This window comes from Grammomys surdaster, unplaced genomic scaffold (genome assembly GCF_004785775.1).
Source record: "Grammomys surdaster isolate TR1022 unplaced genomic scaffold, NIH_TR_1.0 220, whole genome shotgun sequence".
In the NCBI taxonomy this organism is placed as follows: Eukaryota; Metazoa; Chordata; class Mammalia; order Rodentia; family Muridae; genus Grammomys; species Grammomys surdaster.
Window position 1 is genome coordinate 16,063,734 of NW_021604665.1, and position 9,963 is coordinate 16,073,696.

General features: G+C 44.1%; 1 protein-coding gene across 13 annotated transcripts in view; it reads left to right on the top strand.

Moving 5' to 3' along the window:
* The window catches only part of Itpr1 (inositol 1,4,5-trisphosphate receptor type 1), a 325,637-nt gene that overhangs the window by 17,445 nt on the left and 298,229 nt on the right, over positions 1 to 9,963 (top strand). For all 13 annotated transcript variants that reach the window (XM_028773069.1, XM_028773070.1, XM_028773072.1 and 10 more), the window contains exon 3: positions 6,087 to 6,194. In XM_028773069.1, the coding sequence (XP_028628902.1) occupies positions 6,103 to 6,194 (92 nt within the window). In that variant the 5' untranslated portion in view covers positions 6,087 to 6,102. The remainder of the gene's footprint in view (positions 1 to 6,086; positions 6,195 to 9,963) is intronic.

Sequence of the window (9,963 nt, forward strand, 5' to 3'; positions counted from 1 at the left end):
TCAGTTCCAGCACCCACATGGCAGTTCATGACTGCCAGTAACTCAGTTCCAGCACCCACATGGCAGTTCATGACTGCCAGTAACTCAGTTCCAGCACCCACATGGCAGTTCACGACTGCCAGTAACTCAGTCCTACAGGATTCATTGCCCTTTCCTGGTCTCTGAGGCCACTACGTGCATATGGTGCACATATGGACAAGCAGTTACACATACATGCATATTAATAAAAAAAATAAGTTGAAAAATAGTATTTGGGACCAGGGAGCTAGCTCAGTAGTTTAAGTGCTTGCCATGTAGAGTTACGGATGCAGTTCAGGTTCCCAGAGCCCACACTGCCACCTGCCTGTAATTGTAGCCTTGAAAGATAGAGACAGAAGATCCCTGGAACATAGCTAGTGAGACTGGACATATTGGAGAGCCCTGTGTTTGGATGAAAGACTCAAGGATTGATGGCGATTCCTGATGCCAACCATAGCACCTCTGTGGATATGTACACACATGCATATGTGTCCCCTCACATGCGCTCCCACATACTCAGACTTGTGCACACACATGCATACATGCCACAGGCTTATACACAAATGAATGGGGGGAAAATGATGCTGGCTGAGACTCTGATAAAAGCGAGGCAAGGTTAGAGGAAATGAAGGGTTTGGTGGTGTTAAAGTTTAAAATCACGAGGAGTAGATGTTCAAGTCAACCTCTTCTGTCTTTCATCTGACAGCACCTACTCTAATTTGGTGAGTACCTACTGTTATGCAAGACGTCGGTGTTGGAGATGCAGTTGTGTACAGAACAGAGTCTAGAATTGCCCATCCCTCAAGAGTGGCAGACAAGTGTCATACAGATAGACATGAGCTTGTGACAGATGCAGGCTGAGAAGGAGAGCTCTCACAGGCAGTTTGTACAAGTTGTAGAAGGATTTGTCTGCACCCAGGGATGGCCTGGTGGGAATAATAATAGAACTGAGATCCAAAGGGCTTGCTTTCACTCAAGAAAGAGCTGAAGGGGGGTGAGCTAGGCAGGTGACTGAGTGCCTTACTGCTTGTGAAGATGCTGTGGGCATCCACGCGCAGAACCCTAGATGCTGATGTCAGTGACAGAGATGCGGAAATCCTAGTTGTGTAAAGGGGCCAGTAGATAGAGCACATGGAGAGTATCTGGGAGGCAGAGAACAAGGACAGTGAGCGCCTTCCCCTCTGCTCTGTTCTCAGAGCAGATCTCTGTGTTCATGTATTTGTACTTGCTCTGTCCCTAGGAGTGTGGCCAAATACCTCCTTTTCTTTACCCATTTCTTAGGCAGTGAGAAGCTTGGACACAGGTAGTAGGAACTCTGTTTGGCTGCTGTGGCCACAGTGAGCAGAAACACCTCTCAGGGCAGCCATCCTTTGCTCTGGCCAGCTATTCTGGACAAATCCTGTTCTGACAGGTACCTTAGCCAGCAGTCAGTCAGATGGGGTAGTTATGGGTAGTGGCACTTGTAGGTCATAGAGATGATGACACAGCTTTAGACAAGGGACTTCGCTGGTGCTTGTCAAAGGCTTGTACCCAAACCTCACGATGTATATAGTGTATGGCTGGGAGTTCATAGGGGAGTTCTGAATTCCCACATTGAGTAGTAACTCGCAGAACTGGGATCAATGCTGGTGCTTTGAGCCTGGAGCCTTCTGTCTTCCAGTGAGCTGAGCTCTTGAGACCATTCTGTGTCAGGATGGAAGGAGAGTGGTAAACCATTGTGGTAGAGAAGCTATGCAGCCCTCACAGATTTAGAAGCCATTGAGACTTCAGGGGACAGGTGAGAAGGAAAAGTTTTGGGAGGTGGTTGCCTCCCTGTGGGGACACCAGTAATCGTTGTGTGCTTAAGCAGGAGCTGAGACTGCTGGATTCCAGCAGTGCACAGGAGATATGCATGACATGCTTAGCCTGTGGTTCAGGCCACTGTGTATTCCGTCTATAGTTCTGTGGCTTCAGAAAGGCCCATGTGCTTCCTGATTGGGAGTTGAGAGTATTTCTGTGTTGTTCAGCTTTTTCCCAGTAGAGGAATTAGGGAGGGTCGTTATCTTCCCCTAACGTAAAGTACATCATGACAGGCCTTACAGGAGGTCATTGGTTGCAACGCCCAGCTGACATTTTATTACAGAGGATCTTTTTTTCCCCGTTATGGAGGTTGAAACCTTAGATTATTTCAGACTTATTCTTTATCTTTTAACTGAAGAATAATAAAAATAGCTAGCAGTGAACACTGAAAGCATGTCAGCTGCTGTCTCAGGCACTTGCATTCATAATCTCATCCCTTCCCTATGACATGTCTCTGAAGTCAATCCCCAGTGTTCAGATATGTACAGAAGTCCACATTGGCTGAGAAGCTTTGTACAGCGATAGCTTATGCATAGAGAGCCGGGTTGACTGCTAAGCCTGTTTTGTAGAGCTGTTGGCATGGAGCCCTGAGTGTCCTAATAGTATTGGAAGCTACACACAATTCCATGGCAGGTTGATACCTCCTCTGTTTTTCTCATAGTAAAGGTCATTGTTTATGAGGGTTACAGGGAGCCCTGAGTGCAGCTGGTAGGAGCTTACAGGCACAAATGGTCCACAATCAGATAAGAAGTGGCCTCCCACCCAGCTTCTTAACAACAGGAAGTCTTCCTGAAGATTGTTGCCAGGCCTATTTCCTACCTATCCCCAAATGCCTGTTATTTTGACTCTGCTAGCCCTGGTTTTCAGTACACAACTGATAATTGTTTCAGGGTCTCTCCTCCTAGTGATCTCCTATCCCTGTGTGCCATTGAAGGCAGACCAGCGGAGACCCAGATCTTTCCAACCATACCTGGAAGTGGTTTGCTTACTCAAATCTTATCCAAGGAGGGAATCACTGCCTGATGCCCCTGGGGAAGAATCTGCCCCAATGATCATTATTATTATTATTATTATTATTATTATTATTTTAATTGGGACCTTTGGCAGATGGCCCAGTTGAGGATCATTAACTGTGGTGGGTGTGCTAGCCTCTATTTTCAGGGGAAATGCAAACTATGGCAAAAGGTTACTTGTTCAATTATCTTGTCTACTTAATAAGCATATGGATAAGAAAGAAGACGTTTAACCTTTCTTCTGATTTAACAAAAGTGTTATATGGCTAAGGTAGGAAAATGAGAAATTCAGCAGTAGGAAAAAAATGAATTAGAATTGGCCATAAAGAAAAAAAAATGTGGAGGGAGAGGCTGTGGTCAGTATGTATTGTATGAGAGAATAAATTAAAAAACAATTAAACAGTCTTCCATGGTCACCCAGAGAATAAGAACAGTGAACATTTTACCTTTCCCTGGGATTACTGTTGATGAAGAGGTCCATATCAGAGTTCAGTAGACCTGGTATAACTCTGTGCTTCCTGTCTGGTTTATTATCTATGACAAACATGCAAACCTGTCTGTTCTTCAGTTTCCCCAACAACAAAAGAGGGGTGTGCCTGTGTCATGCCATGCCACATGTCTGGAGAATTCTGAGAGAATACTCTTCTCAGCACAGAGGTGGACACAATAGTCCTTGACAGGTATTAGCTGTTCAGCTTAGCAGTAGGGCTAAAACATTCTAGTGCCAAGCTACTCAGAAACTTTCTCATCTGCTCTGATCTCAGAAGCTAAGCAGGGTGGGGTCAGGCCGGAACCTGGATGGGACAAATAGGACTGATGTAGATTCTTAGTGTCAACTGTAGTCCAGGAACCTGTTGCGATTGTCAGGTTGCAGGCTAACTCATTCTGTTATGTCTTGCCATTATTGTCAGTCGCAGGCCCTACAAGTTATGTCACACTTTGTATCTGCTGCTTTACAGTTAGAGAAGTTTTCAGTAAGATACCCAGAATAGGATGCAGATTTGAAGGACAGCATCATGCTGCTGCTCTCTGGCTTGGTCTTCATTGGAGCCAAATGCCCTTTAGAAGGACATGGCCTGGGAGAAGAGCTTTAGTCACTCTGGATTCAGCCCTAGTTGTCTTGCCTAAGCACATTCCTGCCTTCTTGCATCCAGCAGCTCCCCATTGGTCCTCTGGGAGGCCTGTATGTGCAGACACAAATATAGTGTGACTCAGAAGTCAGTCAAACAGAAATTCTGTCCTAATAACTAGTCCTACAGCTGGGAGATAGCTGCATAACAGAGCACTTGCTTAGCATATCAGAATCCTGGGTTTGATCCCTTAGTACGGAGGAAGCAGACAATTGTGCTTTTATTATACACGGTCTCCTGCCTTTTCATGTAAAATATATCACATTTGGGATGGAGGGTATGGCTCAGAGGTAGAGCTCAGCATACATACAGCTCTGGGTTTGATCCCTAGCAGTGAGCTAGGTATAGTGTGCCAGTTTTAACCTGATTCAGCAGAGAATCTGAGTCAGTAGTCTTTCTTGAATTCAAGGCCAGCCTATGCTGTCTCAAACTCCTGTCCCCGCCTTTTGTTTTTTTTTTTTTTTTTTTTCCAAAAGAAAGAAAATACTGGTCCCAGAAGTACACTAACTTTTTGGTTTATGATAATATTTTAAATAGAAGGACATAAAGTGATTTTTTTTTGAGGTGGGGGAGTTCCATTGGTATCTCTTTTGTGCATGTGGTTCAAAACATTGGTTCAACTCTAGATATTAGAGCCTTAGGAAGAACTAGCAGCACAATGGACAGGATTCTAGAGAGCAGTAGCTGGTGTCTTGGCCCCTCTGCATGCTCTTTGGGTGTCATCCCTCCAGATCTGGAGATGGGAGTTGCTTTGTCTGAGAGTTGATTATATTCTCGGTTGCTGACTCTTCTATAAATAAGTCTGAGTCTTTGTCTCTCCTGAAGTGTCCGGGTTGTTGGAGCAGTGGGCAGCTTTCCCTGTAGCTTCTCCCAACAGTTTGCTTGCCGCATCTGGCATTCCTGCCGAAGGAGGAGAATGCTTCCAGTAGTTTGCAGAGGAAAACTTGGCACCCAGAGAACAGTTGAAGGAGAGAGAGGACATTTTACCCCTCTACCTCATTATAACTCCTGTGTGGCCTATGCAGTAAATGATTTATTGGAGTCAGTAGAAGGGCAAAGGTTTCGAGAGGAGTCTTGGCTGAGAGGAAAACCCCAACATTTCATGCATCAACACACCAGGTGCTGAGGAAATGCTGGGAAACTCTGCAGGCCACACTAGGGCCGCTGCTTTCCTCAGAGCTGAGTGTGTTTGCTAGATTTCAGTTCAACATCTTGCAGTTGGCTCCTGTTCCTCAGTGTTCATGGCCTGGGTGAAAACTGTTGTTAGGAGTCACTTCAATATTTTTGTTGGTGTGTGTGTGTGTGTGTGTGTGTGTGTGTGTGTGTGTGTTTAATAGTTTCTGGGCTTTGTAGAAATTTCCTGGAATAGAGGAATATTTTTCTTGAATTGCTTCTACCTAATTCCAGCCAGGGAATCTTAGTATTGATTAGTGCCTCAGTAGGGACTGTTTGGGCCTGGATTTGGGCAAGGGTCTTACTACACCCAGGGATGTTTCCTGATAAAGAAGGAAAGAATGTCACAGCATTTGTGTGGCATGTGTATTACTGGCCTTTGAAAAGGCCTCTGAGGCATTGGGATACTCGGTCCCAGGTTTCCTTTGATTAATGTCATCTTGGTGCTTTGATTCCTTAACCCAGCTCCCATGGCTTTGCCAGAGCTAAGTTTTTTTACCAGGTGTTTCCTTCTGACTTAACATTTCCTGAGGCATGCTGAATATGTTAATGTGTCTTAAGTCAGACTTTCCAGCTCCTTAATCATTACGGAGTTCTTGGCTGGGTTCTCCTGAGTCTGGGCAGTTCGGTATTACTGAAGGGTCCTCAAAGCATTGAATCTGACCTGGATGTGGCCTTGTTAGAATCAAATGCTAAAGTGATTGGAATATCCAGAACTTTAATATGCAGGACAGAATGTAGTTGCATATGTCCTCATTTGGCTCGTGGAATCGCCTGCCTGTCAAACGCCTAATTTAAGTTTGAATTTTAAGTAACGCACTGGGGAAATTGAACTAAGCCAAATCTTAGTGACTTTTTTTCTCCCTCATCATGTCTCTTCTGCTAACAGTGTTGCATGTTTTACTTTGTCTAGGCTTTTCAACACGGACATGTCTGACAAAATGTCTAGTTTCCTACACATTGGAGACATTTGTTCTCTGTATGCGGAGGGATCTACGAACGGATTTATCAGCACCTTGGGGTAAGAGCATGGAAGTCCTTACGTGTCGGGGTTTGTTTAAGATATCATAACATCTGCTCGAAAACGGATTTTTGTAAGATAAGATTGTTAGGACATTAAATGGCTTTTCCAAGGGCTGCTTGAAATCACAGTTAGCAACTCCCATGTTAGTCACGTCACCTTTCACACAGAAACATTTCTGTCAGTTTTGAAAGAACAAAACCTTTTTAGTTAGGACTCTATTAACTTTGAATTTGTTACAATCTACTCTTATGTAAGAGGCAAAGTACTTAAGAATAGAGAATGAGAAAAAGAATAGGGAATAAATATAAAGGTTAATATTCACAGATACAAAGAAGTGCTTTTTGGTTTTGTGGAGAAGTCTTTTGGCTTATCTTTTTACAGGGTGGCTTGGGTGTAATCTGAGCAGAGGCCATTACAGCTCCCTTGCTTATCTCTCATCTTTGAAGCAGACCCTTTCCTACTAAGTAACCAAATGCATTTGGAAGTTTTAAATTGCACCAAGTTCCCTAAATCACTTTCTGTTCATTTGTGCTTCCTTCAATCAGTCATCACTCAATTTGGAAGGATATAAATATATTCCATCGTGTGCCTCTCTAGTCGTTTTCTTTTTTCCCCTTCCTACTCCTGTTGTCTGAGGGAGGAAGTGTCAAGTGTAGTGGCCCCTAAAGTCACACAGAGGCAGAGTGCAGAATCAAGATGGCTCATTCCAGAATAGGCAGGAGTGGTCTAACATCTTTGTGTAGGAAGGAGTGGCTAGGCCTGGGTGGCATTGTTGATTTTGGCAAGACTTCGTCTCGAATAAATGGGGGCAGAAGGCAGGCCAACAGATTTTCCAAAAGCCTCATTCTTACAGCAGCCAGAATGTCCGCTGTAATTACAGCTATTACTGGAAGCGTGCTTATTTTCTGGTATTTGTGCAGAGTGAGTGTTGTTAAGTGCTCATTCAGGGTACTCTACCCCCACCGAGGAAATTATTTCAGATAACAGAATTATACCTCAGTTAGACCTGTGTTCTCATTCTAGAGAGTTTATTTTCAAAAATCACTATGGCTTCTTCCCATGCTCGGCCTCTATGCGTATGACCTTACCCTGAACAGTTTATCTTCTGTGGCTTTGAGCAAACAGGCTTCCTGCTACTCTGGCCTCTCCAATGATGGCCATCTTGGCTCTCTCCTCTTTTTATTCCCCATGGTTAATTCACCCTGTTCTTATTTTTCAGCATTGACTTCAGTACTATACAGCAGTGGTAAGCACTCTCTGAGCCCGGTGGGTGTTCACTATGTGCCGGGTGCTGTTCTAAGTGCTGGGCCTCTATTATTCCCCTAACCCCCAAGCAGCCCTCTTCATGGTGAGCACTGGGGTCATCTGTCATCACTGTGTGTGGAAGTGATACCTGTGTGCTTCAGGCAAGTGCCTGCCTGCCCAGGTTGCAGAGCTCAGAAGACTTGGGTCTCCAAGGCCAGGGATCCTAACATATAACCTTTGTAGGGCAGGTTTTTTCTGGTTTCCCTGTGTGCTCATAGCCTGTCAGGGTACCTGTCAGACCTCAGCTCCATCATATACCTGCTTTTCCTCTGGGGCCTCTGACCTTACAGTTACCCTGGCTCAGATGCTAAGCACCCCCCCACCCCTCCAAGGCCCTAAAATCTTAGCCTCTGTCACATCTTCCGTTTCAGCTCCATTATTTTATTATCACATTATTTTTTAACCTAATCTGACCTTGTCCTTGTAGTCCTCCTGCCTCAGTTTTCTGAGTGCTATGATTATAGATGTGCACCATTCTTAAAATTCTCAGACATGCATAGTCTGCTTTTACATTTTTTTAAAGAATCATTTGATGACTCAGTCATAAAGTTAGAATGTATGGTTTTTTTTAAAGCATTAACTTTCCTTTTTCTTTTTAAAAAGATTTATTTATTTATTTTATGTATGAGAGCACATTGTTGCTGTCTACAGACACACCAGAAGAGAGCATTGGATCCCATTACAGATGGTTGTGAGCCACCATGTGGTTGCTGGGAATTGAACTCAGAACCTTTGGAAGAACAGTCAGTGCTCTTAACCACTGAGCCATCTCTTCAGCCCAAGGATGTATATTTTTTTAAACTTTGGGTGCTACTTCTTCCTTCAGAGTTTTATCTTCAGGTTTAGCTTGCATAAAAATTGATTTGGTTTGGGAAGAAAAAAAACATTGATTTGGAAAGTTAAATTTGGCCCCTCTTCCTCCTTCTTTGGATTGTGTTTAACATTTATGGAGTACCAGTCATAGAGACAATGAGTGACTGTCAGTTTTCGTGGGAGTTGGTGTCTGGCCCCCAGCCTTATCTTGTTTATACAGACTGTTGGTGGTTGCCTCTCAGTAGCTTTACGACGCATTGAACTTTAGAATTCCGGCAGGACCTTGGAGACCTTGGAGAGCCAGCGTATGTGTGTGGGTCTTGGAGACCTTGGAGAGCCAGCGTATGTGTGTGGGTCTACACTAACCTTTGGTGTGCTGCTAAATCACCTTTGGAGCTTGTTAAGAACATAAGTTTTTAGGTCACTCTCTGGACCAGAGCTTCAGTGTGCTGGGCAGGAGGGGGGCATGGGTTTTGATGGGGGCCCCGGAACTGGTATATCTAGAAACAGAGGTTATCTAAACATTCCCTGAGTTGAGAATCCCGAGAGCAATTCATTTGTTTTACAGATGAAATACTGAGACAAGGGGAAAGTGAAATGACATGTCATGCCATTAGCTGGCATCTCAGTGTTATCTACAATCTATAATCAATGAGGCCCTTCCTCCTAGCATTTCCTCTTATTGGAACTTGACCATTAGTCCAACTTTGCATTGTGTATGTTCTGTGGGGAACAAGTCAAGTGTCTGATACATAGTAAGTAAGTATTCTATCACCGAACTATGGCACTACCCCTTGCATTGGAATCTGGGCCCAACCTTTTAAATATTGGATTAGCTTTGGTGACCTTTCTGAACTTGTAATACAAGGCCCCAGGGTAGAGATTTCATATGTGCACATCATACTTTTAAATTTCATAGAAAACCCTCAGACTGCTGACCGCACTGTATACCGTGGTTCTTGTAGATGCATAGTTGATCTTGTGTTTTGAGGGCAAAGATGGGATAATCTTCACACTTTGATTCACTTCACCTGACAGCTACTGAGCATCATGATGCCTTGAGCATCTTATGGGGCACAAAGTAGGGAGCCCATTGCATGGCTTCCATGGAGCCTGGTTGGGAGAGCGGAGGAGGAGAAGCAGAACGGTTTAAGCAAGAAAGGCTTGTGTGGGGTATAGTTTACTTTCTGAAGCGGGGCAGTTTTGGAGGAAAGGTCAAAGTCGAATATTTAATGGTCCCTTGCATTTGGACAGCATAGGCCAATGGAAGAGGTTCCAAGGATCCAAGCATGGTACGTGGGACTGAGTTCCTTGGTAGTGTGGAAAATGAGCTGACTCTCACAGTTTTAGGAACTCAGAAAAGTCATGTAACGTCATAGTATCTCAGTACCTCCAAAGCTCAATACTATGTATATAGTTTTAGTGATTCTCCTAAAAAGAATTATGCAAGGTAAATTGGTTTTTAGAGAAATCAGAACGTGAGTTATCCATCTTTATGTAATCTGGGACCATTACTTATTTGTAACTTGATTGTGCTTTTGAAACTCCAAGCCATTCCAATTTGCACTAGGTTCCCCCTACCCAAAGATGCTCACTCACTAGGTACTCTCCACCTAAAGATGCTCCACTCACTGGGTACTCTCCACCT